This window comes from Dendropsophus ebraccatus, chromosome 5 (assembly GCF_027789765.1).
Source record: "Dendropsophus ebraccatus isolate aDenEbr1 chromosome 5, aDenEbr1.pat, whole genome shotgun sequence".
In the NCBI taxonomy this organism is placed as follows: Eukaryota; Metazoa; Chordata; class Amphibia; order Anura; family Hylidae; genus Dendropsophus; species Dendropsophus ebraccatus.
In genome coordinates this window covers 138,499,566-138,514,664 of record NC_091458.1, presented here as the reverse complement: position 1 = coordinate 138,514,664, position 15,099 = coordinate 138,499,566, and the positions used below count along the sequence as shown (strand labels likewise).

Sequence of the window (15,099 nt, the reverse complement as noted above, 5' to 3'; positions counted from 1 at the left end):
GTACCACAGATGTTTACGTTCACGTGTGTGTGTTAGAGACGTAGAAACCGCAGGAATGCGCCAACCAATTTTTGCATGCAAATGACATTGAAGATTAGATATTTAGATAATTTGTATGAATACTGACTTCAATCAATTATTACTAATCCCTTAACCTAATGGCATGTGGCAAGGTACAGGCAGGATAAACAGACACAAATAAAGCAAAATTTTTGTCCCCTCACCACAATTGCTGTGTTAATGTTCCTCCTCTGACAGTGGCGTCTGGAAACACATGAAAAAGATATTGCTGGCCACAACCCGAAAGACATCCAAAAAGGTGAGTATCCACAGCTTCTTAAAATGTAAACTTCTTTTTTCTGCATCACAAAAATAAAATAAAAAACAAAAACAAAACACAGTGCAGTAAAAAATGCTGATGCATTGCGAGGCTATACCTCTTAATCACGATTAAGAGGTATAGCCTCGCAACGCATCACCGTTTTTTTACTGCACTGTCTTTTGTTTTTTATTTTATTTTTGTGATGCTGAATAAAGAAGTCTAAATTTTGAAAAGCTGTGGATACTCACCTTTTTGGAGGATAGACAGACAGGCAGTATAGCCAGAGTAGAATGTCTATATTTTATTGATGTTTTGTGTGTGTATATGGGGTGCAAAGGTTTGCTAAGATTTATTGAATGCTGTTATTTAGATGCTTGAAGTCAAGGGATATAGTTAAATTAGGCACAGAGGAGTAAGTTGGATGCAATATTGGGCCTCATTTACGCAGGTTTTAAAGGACACACCCATTTTATTTTTATTTTTTTTTAAATTGGGTTGCACACCTTTAGTAAACATGTTGGAACACAAATGATAGGGAAATGTGGGGTGCCAATGGGTTACTTCTGCGGCCAGAGGCCTTTACTTACTATCACAGTGCCAAAGTCACTCTCAGGCGCAGCCACACTATGCTAGCAATGTGCAGCGAGCCGGGGTAACGGGAAGAGAGTCAGGGGAATGAGGAGAGGATGATGGTGATGGTAGTCTCTCCTGAGTGTGGCGCTGAGCTCCTCTGTGAGGGGATGCACTGAGGGCTGCAGGGGGAGAGTGTGCTATACCTGCAGGATGGCTGGAACTTGTCACGGTCACAGGTGGGCACGAGGGCTTCTGCAGGTACAGGGGGACTCTCTGGCGCTTCCCGGGTATCTCTCTCTCTTCTGTGGCTGCTGCAGCGGTTTCTGTAGGGGGGCTGCACCCGTGTGTAAGGTGGTCGGTGGTGTGGACTTGTAGTTCCCCCGGGGCCAACCCCAAAATACTGCTGCCTGGTAATATGGCCCTTGATGGTGGTGTGGTGCAGGTGGACCAGACAACAGGGAGACAAGGAGGGAGGCAGTGTAACAACAACTCCTTTACTGTTAGTCTTGCAGATGTTATACAGTCCTTTAGTACACAGCGGTGACTATTGGCGGCTTTGACTGGGTTACTGTACTGATGGAGAGCCTGGTGGTGTGTAGAGGGACGACCTGCCTTAGGTCCTGGTCTGCCAGTACGTGTGGGACGCTGGTGAGCACTGTGATCCTGTGGACTTCTCCCAATGGTGCTTGAGTCTGCTTTTCCCTCCCTGTCTGCTATGGAGCTTCCTGCTTAGGTTACTGGGCCGGGCCTTAGGCCACAACTTTCGGGTCCCAGAGGTATCCATGGGTCCTAGTCAATCCTACCCCCCGAATGTCAGGAAGATGGGTGCCGAGGCCTACGTTAACTCTGCTCCCTCATACAGCCAAGTCTCTCCACTTAGGGTGTCTGTCTTTAGGATTCCCACTGACTGTATATGTGCTGCCCCTTTCCTGAGGGGGCACCCGACAAACTGTCTCTCAAGGTCTCTCTTTCTCTCACCTCCAGCTGTTTGTTCTCTTGCTGCTCTGTGTAAGATCTTTCTCCTTGTTCCCCTCAGCAGCTTCTCTCTCTGTGGTGATCTCCTGAGGTGATGTTATACCCTCTACAGCTGGTCACTCGTCTCACTAGTCTCTTGTCTCCTGTCTCAGCTAAACTCTGCAACAGCCAGCCTTATATAGGTGGCCTATCTGCATAACCACACCCCCTTCTAGCAACTTCCAAGCTTACCACACTACCTAAACAGTTCCCACTAAGGTCAGTAGATGTCGCTGTTGTGTGGTGTGCAGTGTAAAGCATGTAACCCATCTGCCTGCCAGTTACAGGTTACAGAGAAATACAAATAACAGTTGAACATAAAACATGTTAACTCCTAAAATATATAATAACACTTGTAGACAGGTGCCATCCTCAGCCCAGCCACAGGAACCATGCTCTGGTATACTACAAATGCACCAACCTAGGTTCAGTAATTAGCATATCAATCTGCAAAATTTCATCCGTATTGTATTTGTGGTGAACTCAACCGCTTCTGGGATAGCTGGTGACGTTATGTTGATCCCTTGGGCACTTGTCACGGCAACCAGGAATGGTAGTAGACCCACCCGGGATGTTGGTACTGCCACCCACAGAAGGAGAAAAATAACCCAAGGAAAACAGTGGTGTGTGTGGGTGCAGGTGCTGACAGATAAGACAGATTCCCATGCGTTAGTAGAAAAATAGAAGACTTTTATAAACAAGGCTTGAGGTAAACAGTACAATTAATAAGCTTGATACTAGAACGTAATTGCTGACAGTAAAGTAGAACCAGCGCTTTGTAGTAGTAAGTGCTTTGTACAGGTAGGAAGAGGAGAGGTGTTGCCAGAGGAGCCCTGCCCAATGTATAATATGTGCTCTGCCAGAACAGGAGTGTGGAGAAGAAGAGATAAGTGATACCTGTATTCACATATAGACTATAGTCTGGCCGCCTTCTGCCCCCTAGTTGTGTAGAACCTGTCCTAGGTGGGTAGCACGAGCCCCAGTTGTCGGTTATCTGGGTGTGGCAGGTTCCTGAGACTTTCCAGTCATCCAGTGCTGTGCAGTAGGATACGTAGACCTATTCTTTGTAGCTTTATCCTACTGGGATCAGTCCCTCTAATATTAGGAGACTGCCCTGTGGTTTGTGATCTCTAGTCTAATGAAGCATTTTTCGTTAGGATCGACAAACAGCTTGTCATCCGGCTTCCTTCAAACTCTGCTCCGGGTACCTGGAACAGCTGGATACAGTCTTGGGAAACCTCTTCCAGGACTGCATACAGCTTCTCCAGGTAGCCGGCTAACAAGCTGACCATTGAGCCTAAAGAAAAGATTCACTCATTCGTTAAATTCGCTAATCCCTAATCATAATGAATGATGATGCTGGGAGCTCCGAATTCTATTCAGTAGCACATTGTCCATATTTACAGACCATGAAAATGCCCCCCAAGATTTGCCTCTTAATAATTTAAATCAGGTGTGCCTGGGGTGTATTCAAAGAACACTAGAATGGAATGGCTGCCATACATCTAAAATCTCTCAATGATGTCTATTCAAATGTGCTATTATTATTGCTTTTGTTTATATATATATATATATATATATATATATATATATATATATATATATATATATATATATATATATAATATTATAAATGCATTATCCCCCTGGTGAATGGAGAATCTTGACCTTTTTTTTTCTTAATCTTACCATGAGATCGACCACAGACTTTCTACAAAATTCTGCCATATTCTGCTATAATTAAATTCCAGCAAAGATGAGGAACAAATAATTGAACTGTTTTAGTCTAGAAATTGGAATGTGTATTGTATTGTGTGAACATACCCTTAGGCTTGCCTTTGCACAGAGAGATTTATCTGACAGATTTTTGAAGCCAAAGCCAGGAATGGGTTCGAAAAGAGGAGAAATCTCAGTCTTACCTTTATGACATGTACCCTGTTTATAGTCTGTTTCTGGCTTTGGCTTCAAAGATCTGTCAGATAAATCTCTGTGTAAATGCACCATTAGGCTACTTTCACACAAATGGATGTAAGGGCCCTATTATATAGACCAATTATCTGCTGAATGGGGCAGATATGCTCAGTGTAATAAAGAGAACGAACAGCTGAAGAACCGATCATCAGCTGATCGTTGCCTTTCAACATGTTTAAAAATCAGCCAGCCACACATCGCTTTGTGTAAAGAAAATAATAACAGTATACTTACCTGCCCACGTTCCCTGGTGTCCAGCTGGCTTGCTTCACCTATCATCGCTGAATCCAGCACTTCCGAACTGGACTCTGAAGTGACATCTGGCGCTGTCTTGCTTTGCCCAGTGATTGGTTGCGCAGCCTGTCACTTCAGAGACGAGACCAGAAGTGAGAGCTTCAGCTGCAGTGACTGGGGTGAAGCCACCAGACAAGGCTGGAGGACATTGGGGGAATGTAGGCAGGTAAGTACATCTCTTTATTATTTTATTATTTTACACCTTAAAGTAAGGGCTGCATGGACATTGCTAATTACATATATATATATATATATATATATATATATATATATATATATATATATATATATTCCATCGGACGATTATCATTCAGATTATCGTTGAATTGTTCGAATCTAAACGATAATCGTTCGGTTGAAATGCAGTTAACGATTAACGACCGAACGAGAAATCGTTGATCGCTTTATAAGATTTTTATCGTTGCTCGTTCGCAAAACGTTCGCATTGAGTAAGACATCGTTCGGTCGTTTGCAATAGATACGAACGCAATAGCGAATAAATAGCGAAGAAAAAACAATCGCAATTACCATCATAAGTAACGATTATCGTTCCATGGGAATGAGTAAACGTTTTCACTTCTTTCGCAGTGAGAGGTCATTTGAGATTGTTAACCGTTAACGATTATGCAAACGATAATCGTCCGGTGGAATAGGGCCTTAAGTCTTGGCTGTGGGTCTGAAAAACTGAAGTAGTAAGCTATGATGCTTTCAGGTAGTTTGTCGGGACCAGCTGTCAGGGCAGGATCTTTGTCTGTAATAGGGATGCAAACATTTGCCTTCATTATGTTTGAAAAGTTACCTTAGGCTCTTCTATTCTATCAAACCATGGTCATTTTGATATATATATATATATATATATATATATATATATATATATATATATAAGGTTCCTGTGGTGCAAATGTTATTTTTAATAGAATACTTATGATCATTAAGCGTGATGATATTGGAAATTGTACCATTAGGCATGGGTGTAACTACCACCATGGCTGCCATAGGGTCCTATTCTATGGGCCAAAGAGGGCCCGATCATCGATGTAAACGAGCGGCGATCTGCTAGATCGACGCTTGTTTACTAGGCCTATTCCACGGCCCGATGATCGTTGAGCGAGGGCTGCAGGGACATCGTTACCGATGTCCTTGCAGCCCTTGCAGCATCATACATTACCTGTCCAGGCTTCTTCTCCGCACTGTCTTCATCCCCGGGTCCTGCGCGCTCTATCTTCAGAATGGCCGGTCAGCTGACAGGCCACACTCAGCCAATCACAGGTCGCGGCAGTCCCGGCCTGTGATTGGCTGAGCACTCCATCAGCTGACCAGCCATTCTGAAGATAGAGCGCGCGGGACCCGGGGATGAAGACAGTGCGGAGAAGACGCATGGACAGTTAATGTATTACTGCTGCTGCTTGTCAAATCGTCGGTCGCCCGCCGCGCACCGCTATTCAACCGTAGCGATGCGCTGTGGGGGAACGATGATTTTAGGTCTGGCCCTAAATGAACGATCAGCCGATGACAAGATTATCGGCTGATCGTTTTCTCTATTTCACCGAACGATAATCGGCCGAATCGGGCCAAATGGGGCCGATCCGGACGATTATTGTTACTGTGGAATAGGGACCATAGCCGCTGCTACGGGGCTCACCGCATCAGGGGGCCCACCGCATCAGGGGGCCCATCCCTGCAATACACTGTGCCTCCTGAGCTGTCATAATACTGCCTAGTGAGATTCCTACCATGGGGGACACTAGGTACTGGCGGTAGGATACAAGGGGAGATGCCTATTTTGGGGGATCTATCTTAAGAGCATCACTGGCACTACTTCTATGCATGGCTGGAAGTGAATGGCAGGTACTTAGCATGAATTGGACTGGCGGTGGTTGCCTCTTGTCCTGATCATACAGTAATCCAATAAGGAAAAAGCTAAGGGCACTCACCGTTTACATGCAAATCTTTGGTGATACTTTGAAAACTGACAGGACATATCATCTCGGACAGAGAAGCCTGTACTGTAGAGTGCTTGGCATCCCCACCTGCGATAATATGTCCTTTTGGTTTTTAAAGTATCACCAGGAATAAAGAATTGGCATGTAAATGGTGAGTACCCTCAGCTTTTTCTTCGTTGGATTACTATTTTGGGGGATACTATCTACAGGGGGATACCAGGGGAGGTGCCTATCATGGGGGATACTAGGGGAGGTGTCTACTATGGGGGCACTATCTACTGGAAGGATACCAGGGGAGATGCCTAATATATGCTATCTACTGGCCGGGAGGCTAACACACAAGCGGATTCTCTACAGTGGGATTGGGGGGGTGTCCAATTAAAAGTTTGCTATGACACGCAGCCTTTTTTAGTTATGCCTTTGCCATTAGGCTCCATAGTTCTGATAACATTTTGATAAGTTCCTGTTAAACTTGCTTTAGATGTTGATGAATGCGTAGAAGGAACAGACAACTGTCACATAGATGCAATCTGCCAAAATACGCTGCGCTCATACAAGTGCATATGCAAGTCTGGATACACGGGAGATGGAAAGCACTGCAAAGGTAAAGCAATTCCCATGAAGCATCATCCATGCGGACGCAATTCTCAGCTGTTTGTTATATATTTGTTCTTCTTTTATCCAGATGTAGATGAATGTGAGCGGGATGATAATGCAGGATGTGTACACGAGTGCGTTAATATTCCTGGCAACTACCGATGTACGTGTTATGATGGGTTTCGACTGGCACATGATGGACACAACTGTCTCGGTAATGTGAATATATAGCAATCAGTCAACCAGCGGTCATATTGGTGTCAATCCTTCGGAAAAAAATATTAGCTAAAAAATCATCCAAAATTTTCATTTTCTAACATTACAACCAATAACAAAACGTTAAAGGGGTTATGCAGCGAAAATCTCTTTCTTTCAAAGCAACTGGTTTCAAAAAGTTATATAGATTTGTAATTTACTTCTATTTAAAAATCCCCATAGAAAACCTCTCCTGCTCTGGACAGTTCCTGACATGGACAGAGGTGGCAGCAGAGAGCAAAGTGTCACAACTTCCTGCAGGACATATAGCAGCTGATAAGTACTGGAAGACTTGAATTTTTTTTTAATAGAAGTAAATCACAAATTTCTAGCACTTTCTGGCACCAGTTGATTTTGAAGGAAAAAAAAAATTGGTGAACTACCCCTTTAAATCTGTGACACTAAGCCTTGTATTGGTACATTTAACAGGTAAATATGCCCCCGTCTTCTCTTTACAATTGTTAATTCTGTTCAAATTGTTCCTACTAAAATAAATGGGGAAAGTTCTATGAAAAGGTTTCCAGATTGGCCAGAAGATTTTACAGGGCTGCCGATCCCATTAACCTTTTTATTGCCTTTCTGCATTACCATTGAGGTTTCTCAGATGTTGTTTTCCTGTTCCACATTAGCATTTTAAGGTTAGTTTTGCTTTGTGTTGTTCTCCAAGTCTGAAAACCACCTTCCTTCTCCGAAGGCCACAAATCTAATTCTATTGACTTAAATAGAGGAAGCCAAGAAGCGGGCAGGGGAGGGAGCATGTGGTATGCCTTTGAGGTGGACCTCTAGGGAAACGAAAACCTGTAGTTTATTTTCTGCCAGTAGTTTTTGCTCTTAAAAAGCTGAAAAACTGTGACATGATTGCAAGCAGGCTGCAGAGATCACAGAACGCTTGCTGCATTTATAGCAAGAGCGGCGCTCCTCACCCAAGTCTCCGCTCACAGGCATTTCTGACCATGTCTCTGGGATAGGCAGAATGACAAAGTATAATACAGGCCCTTTATAAAAATTGAATATTTTTAAAGTGACATGCACATTTTCATAAGGATTTGAAAATTTCCCATATGTAACTATGTATATACTGAATATATAAATATACTGCGTTTTATATACCTATAGTATGTAAATGCATTTGGGAGGTTCAGCTTGGTAACACTACATACTTGTGCATAGGTCCACTATTGAGACCAAAGACAAGGGTGAGAATTTAGCATAGTCTGGGCCTTATATAAACAGAATATGCATGGAAAAAAGTATACCTCTGCGCAGGCTGTCCGTGTGATTAGATTTATTGGTCCTTCAAGATATCGCGTTTCAAGGTGTTTTATATCACCTCTTCCTCAGATCAACTATGTCCTGTTTATCTGAGGAAGAGGTGATATAAAACACCTTTAAACGCTTTATCTTAAAGGATTAATAAATCTAATCACACATCAACAGCCTGTGCAGGTGATGTCTTCTCTGGAGTTGTCCCCCCCCCCATCTGATTTAGACCACCATGACTTCTTTATCTGTGTCTTATCTGAATATAATTCTGCCACAAACTGCACCCTCTGAATATAATTCTGCCACATACTGCACCATGTAAATGTATACTGCCACATACTGCACCCTCTGAATGTAATACTGCCCCCTCTGAATATAATACTGCCACATACTGCACCCTCTTAATGTAAAACTGCCATATACTGCAACCTTTGAATATAGTACTGCCCTATACTGCACCCTCTAAACATAATACTGCCACATACTGCACCCTCTGAATATAATACTGCCACATACTGAAACCTCTGAATTTAATACTGCACCCTCTGAATGTAATACTGTCACATAGTGCAACCTCTGAATATATTACTACTACTTCAGTGTCCAATGGGCATTCCCGCATACTGGTAACACCTCACACAGGAAGTGGAAATAGCCATCCCCTGCCAAAGAGACTTGCCAGTAGCCTTTTGTGAGGTCTAATATTGTTACGTACTGGGCAAGCCCTCGCCTCTCAATCACTTTGTCCACCCTATAGGCACCGTAGAGTAGACATCAAATTTAGAAACCTTGCTGAGCTTCCTATCCTCATTATAAAAGCACCATTACTAGGTTGGTTTTGGCACTATTACTACAGGGCTTGGCCACCCACTTTTGGATTCCTCAATTAAATCCAAATTTTACATTCTTTTAACCTCAAGTGAAACCGCTTCTCTGTGGGTTTCAGTAACATTCTATGGTTACAAGTCCCTTAAAGGGAATGTATTGTCTAGATTTGTTTTCACTGATTAGATCCAGATATGGAAACATTGTTCGTTTTTTTTTTATATATATAATTTATTTAAAATTTCTAATTGTCATTTTTTAGTTTTATTTTTAGTTCATTTCTATGGGGGCAGCCATTTTGCCAGAGTAGTTTTTACCATCATTTAGTGACATGTTCCAGACCCTTCTTTTGTATGGGGCATATTTGTAAGCATGCTTTGTAACCTCTGTGACCTATGCAAGGGTCATTCTACTGAAAATGTACTGTATGGGAGATAGGCTTATTATGTAACATCCCCTTTTTTGACTTTTCTTTTCCATAAACATGTTTTAAATGTAACGTTTAGAGATGAGCGAACCGGGTTCGGGTTCGAGTCGATCCGTACCCGAACGTTCGGCATTTGATTAGCTGGGGCTACTGAAGTTGGATAAAGCTCTAAGGTTGTCTGGAAAACATGGATACAGCCAATGACTATATCCATGATTTCCACATAGCCTTAGGGCTTTATCTAACTTCAGCAGCCACCGCTAATCAAATGCCGAACGATCGGGTTCGGATCGACTCGAGCATGCTCCAGGTTCGCTCATCTCTAGTAACGTTAAGTGCTTTCCTTTTTATCATTTACATATTTTTTTATCATTCCTGTCAATTTTTTTTGCAGATTTGGATGAATGCATGGAGGGAAATGGGGGTTGCCAACAGATATGTGTCAACATGATGGGGAGCTATGAATGCCGCTGCCGAGAAGGATTCTTCCTCAGTGACAACCAACATACATGTATCCAGCGTCCAGAAGGTGTGCACTGTACATAACTACTAAAAGAACACAGTAAAGGGGTTTTCCACAGTATAGCTCATCAGTCACCACCGTGTTTTTGCAATACGTTTAACTCATCCGTTTTTAAACGGTTACTTTTGAGGTACACAAAAACATGGTCAACCACATTTTTGTGTACACTAAAAAGAAGAAAAAAACACATCCGTTTTTTAACAATGGATGTCAATGAAAAAAAGAACCCTTACACGATTTGATGCAATATTCAGAGTTCATAATAAATCAGCAAGAAATACGATGCGGCAATCGCTTCCAATCTACTTCTCTTTATTATGCCATACACATTACGATGGTGCACAACAAAGAGAAGAGCGAACCGCGTCTAACGGAGCCGCGTCATAGAGGGGAGGGAATTCCCTCCCACTGGGGGCGGGCCGGCCTACCTCCGGTGCTTGAGCACTGGCCGGTAACCGTGAAAAGAATGGCGCCATACAGGGGAACCGGGCCGCGGTTCGAAAAACGGACCGCGGCACCCGCTTCCCTGTGACGGCGCCGTTCTATCCCTGTGTCAGGTTAAAGAGGACGTACCTGGTGGTACATCCGCTTATATTTTTTTTGCGTGTAATGTGTAACCTTAAATGTTAATTAATGTTAATGTTAAAATAACACAGTTCTTTGGCAAAAAAAAAAAAAGTGTAAATCAAAATTCAAGAAACAAAATTCGCTAAGAACTTTGCCGAAAATTAGGTTTTTGTAACAAACCAAACTTTTTGCAAAATTTGTGATGAGTTCATAAAGGTGGCGGTGACATAGCAAGAAAAAAAATAGGCGACAGTGGGTGTGTAGAAATCTGAACCGATGGGAAAATGCTGACATGTTTGACTTTCATGCTAGGCTGCAACCACACAGCGCTGTGTGCTACCCAAGGCAGAGGTCTGTGAGAGTCAGGGGCTGCTTCTGACACTTATAGAGAGGGGCTACAGTCTGGACTCCTGGAGGACCACAGCTGTGACTAAGTGCAGAAGTAGATGGGTAATAAGCTGAGTAGGTGAGGTATAGCCTCCCCATGTCACAAGTGTCTATTGACAGTCAATAAGTGCACCCAGAGCAGCAGGGGTAGGAGGAGTACCTATGTGCACATGCCCTTAAGTTATTGTTTTATCTCTTTTCCCTCTCTTTTCCAGAAGGCATGCACTGCATGGATAGGAACCATGGTTGCGCCCATATTTGCCGAGAAACACCAAAAGGTGTGTCCTGTGAATGCCGACCAGGATTTGAGCTGACAAGAAATCAGAAGGAGTGCAAATGTAAGTATGATGAAGAAAGCAGGTTAGCAGACAAATATAACACAATTAGGATATTATATTTATCAAAGTAGCATTATACAACATCACAGTTTATGGAGTCAGGGTTGGGAAATCAGGAGCCACATATAGCTTTCTGCAAGTATCCACCATACTACTTCACTTCTATAATGCATAATTCTTCACTTACACTATAATGGTTAGTCCTACATAGACAGGGGGTATCTAACATGACAGGAATGTTTAGCTTGGTGTCTATCACAAGCAGTGGTGGATTAAATGTACCCTTGGCCCGGGGCTGTCCACCCAACCTGGGCTGCCCCCTCCCCCAGTGCTTCTGGCAGGTGGCCAGAAATTTTGGTTAGGGCAGTGTCTGTAACACCGGCTGTCTGTACCAGAAGAGAGAACAGGGGAGAGGAGCGCCAGAGACCTGCAGCATGTGGGAGGTGAGTTTTGTTTTTACTGCGCTCACCTGGCCCTGCATCTGCACATCACTGGGGACATCAATAATCGTCCGGTTGGCCCCAGAGTGATGTCCAGCTGCAGTGAGATTAGATGAACCACCCACAGTATAATCTGCCACTGATCGCAAGGTTTTAAAAGTAATGTGTCATCAGGAAAAATGTTTTATTGTTTTAAAAAAGTTTTTTTATGTTAAACATATTTTTAAAGAATCTCTGGTGACATTTTTTCTAATTTTCCATTTTTCTATCTATATTATAAAATAATCCTGAGATCTTGTAGTTTTCATTCTCACCACTGGGGCTAAAACTAAGCTGAGACTTCCTGTTGTGTCTGTGGTGATAAGAGGAGGCTGCTGTAAAGCGATCTGTACAGTATTGCAGCGTTATGTGACACCAGTAGGTAGATAGCACCAATACAAGACAATGGCAGCTCCCTGTGGAATGACCTTTTTTGACGGTCACAGAGCATGCTCAGTAACGTTTCACAGAGACATAGAAAGGACGTCCTAGAGCAGGAAAAGATACAAAGGCGGCAACAAAACTAATAAGGGGAATGGAGCATATTATTTATGTGAAAAATAAGAGAATTTAATTTGTTTAGTCTTAAAGGGGTATTCCGCTTAAAAATATCATATAATATAACGAACGACGTACGCTTACCTTTCCGCACTCCCCCAGTGTGCTGTGCTATGCGGACATTAATATTCGGAGGCAAACATAGGGCTAATGAGAACCCAGTGGTCATGGTGCACATCAGCACCAATGACAAGGTTAGAGATGAGGAAGATCCTTAAATTTATTTCAGGGACGCAGGCAGTAAGTATAGGAAAGAGATGTGAAATATGAGTTCTATCTGCACCATACCAGAGAGGTAGTGAAAGATTAGGGAGGCAAATTAGTGGCTTAAAAAAAATATCCGTAAATGTTAAACCCTTAGCTTGAGTCATGTGATCCTTAGTCTGATTATCCCTAAATTACATGTTCTACTGTGTAGAAAGGATGTCACTCCCTACTGTGTGACATCATCTCCTATCCAGATGATCTTATAGCTTAAACCCCCCTGACTCCAGCTCTAGACTTCTTGTTTCTCTTAATGTCCCTCCATGCACATGTGGTGTCCTACTAGGGGTGGGAGCAGGAGGAGTACCTATGTGCACATGCCCTTAAAGTGTACCTGTCGTTTAATTTTTTATTTTTTTTTGCAAAAATCAATAGTACAGGCGATTTTAAGAAACTTTGTAAATGGGTTTATTAGGCAAAGAATGCATTTTTATCATGAGAAAGCAGTTTGAAGCTTTTCCCCCTGTCTTCATGGTTCTCTATGGAGAGGGGAGGGTGGAGAGACAGGACAACAAAGAGTTAATTTACAGCTACATCACTGGGCTATTTCCAGTCAGCACTGACTCTCTGACCTCTGAATACCAGCTTTCACACAGCTCCCACTGTGAAATCCTTTGTTATCTGTTGGGTAGTAATCTCCCTCCTCCCCTCTTCAGATTTCCTGATAATGAGCAGTGAATGCGAGGGAGGAGGGGGGACCTGGGGAAAGTCTTGAATGTAAATAATGGCATATTTGCCTAATTACAATTACAAAGTTTCTTAAAATCGGCTGGACTATTGGTTTCTGCAAAAAAAAAAAAAAAAAAACACAAAAAAAAAGACAGTGATACTTAACCGATCGCTGTATCGGACCACCGGAGGTCTCTTACCTTCCTCCGTGCGGTCCGATCAGCGATCTGCTCACTGAGCCTGCACAGGCAGGCCCAATGAGCAGATGGCCTATCACACTGATCAATGCTATGCTTATGGCATAGCAATGATCAGTGTGTGTAATCACACTAATGTATGTTTGTATGTCCCCCAAAGGGACTTCAAATGTGTGTAAAAAAAAGTTAAAAACACCAATACACTACCTCAAAGCCCCTCTTCCATTACATAAATAAAACATATAAAAATAAATAAATTAACATATAATATACCGTAGCGTGCGTAATTGTCCTCTCTATTAAAATATAACAAGGGTCATTGCGAAACGGTGAACCGCGTACACGAAAAGAGGGAATTACCGGATTACCGATTTAATGTTACATTATATATAAAAAAAAATTTATAAAAAGTGATCAAAATGTCTGATCTTCACAAATATGGTATTAATAAAAACTAGAGATTATGGCGGAAAAAATGACACCCCATACAGCCCCGTAGGTGAAATAATAAAACAGTTATAAGCGTCACAAAAGGCCCATTTTATTAATAACTAATTGGCAAAAAAAAGGATTTTATTTTAAAAAAATATATAACATTAGAGAATCTGTGTAAACCTGCATATGGTTGTGTTCGCACTGACCTATAGAATAATAGTATCATGTCACTTTTAACATATAGTGCATTACGTAGACACAGGAGCCCCCCAAAAGTTACCATATTGCATTCTTTTTTACAATTTCACTTATATCTTCATAAATAATATATTTGGGATTCCATCATACATGTTATGATAGAATGAAAGACGCCATTAGAAAGTACAACTATTCCTGTAACAAACAACACAGCCTGTAGATAGAAAACTGAAAGTGCTAGAGCTCTTAGAAGGGGAGGAGGGGAAAACGAAAGCGCAAAGATCAAAATTTGCCCGGTCCACTGGGTCATTTTGGGCCTGGTCCTCAAAGGGTTAAGGTTGTAGCCTGTGATTCAAGCAAACTGGAAATTCTCAAGTTTACAAGCTCAATGTTATCTATCCATTGGTTCCCATTATACTAAATTAATTGAATTCTATATTCTCAACATGATTCTTATGATACAGTGACGTGTAATTATGGAAATGGTGGCTGTCAACATACATGTGATGACACTGATCACGGACCCCGCTGTGGCTGTCATGTGAAGTTTGTACTGCATTCTGATGGCAAGACTTGCATAGGTAAGTGAATGAGTCTAAATATACAGTTTTTATACAAGAAATAAAAAAGCACAAGACAAAAAGGTAATGACATTTCACAATAATAATAACAACAACAATTTTTATAATAATAATAATAACAACTATAATCACAATAACAATAACAACTATTATTATTATTAGTAGTATTATTATTATTATTATCAACAATAATAATAATAACTTTATCCAAGGAATAAGGAAACACACTTTACCATTTTTTGGCGCATGTTGCATCTAAAATGAAATGGTGATGTGTGTCACTTTTCATTTCTAGCATGTATGAGTTTAAAGGGTTACTCTGGCAAAAAAACAAACAAAAAAAACCTTTCAAATCAACTGGCATCAGAAAATTATATAGATTTGTAATTTACTTCTATTTAAAAAATCTGCAGTCTTCC

General features: G+C 41.7%; 1 protein-coding gene across 3 annotated transcripts in view; it reads left to right on the top strand.

Moving 5' to 3' along the window:
* Positions 1-15,099, top strand: part of SCUBE3 (signal peptide, CUB domain and EGF like domain containing 3) — a 71,774-nt gene that overhangs the window by 18,926 nt on the left and 37,749 nt on the right. For all 3 annotated transcript variants that reach the window (XM_069971444.1, XM_069971443.1, XM_069971445.1), the window contains exons 2-6: positions 6,599-6,721; positions 6,803-6,928; positions 9,879-10,013; positions 11,177-11,299; positions 14,564-14,680. In XM_069971444.1, the coding sequence (XP_069827545.1) occupies positions 6,599-6,721; positions 6,803-6,928; positions 9,879-10,013; positions 11,177-11,299; positions 14,564-14,680 (624 nt within the window). The remainder of the gene's footprint in view (positions 1-6,598; positions 6,722-6,802; positions 6,929-9,878; positions 10,014-11,176; positions 11,300-14,563; positions 14,681-15,099) is intronic.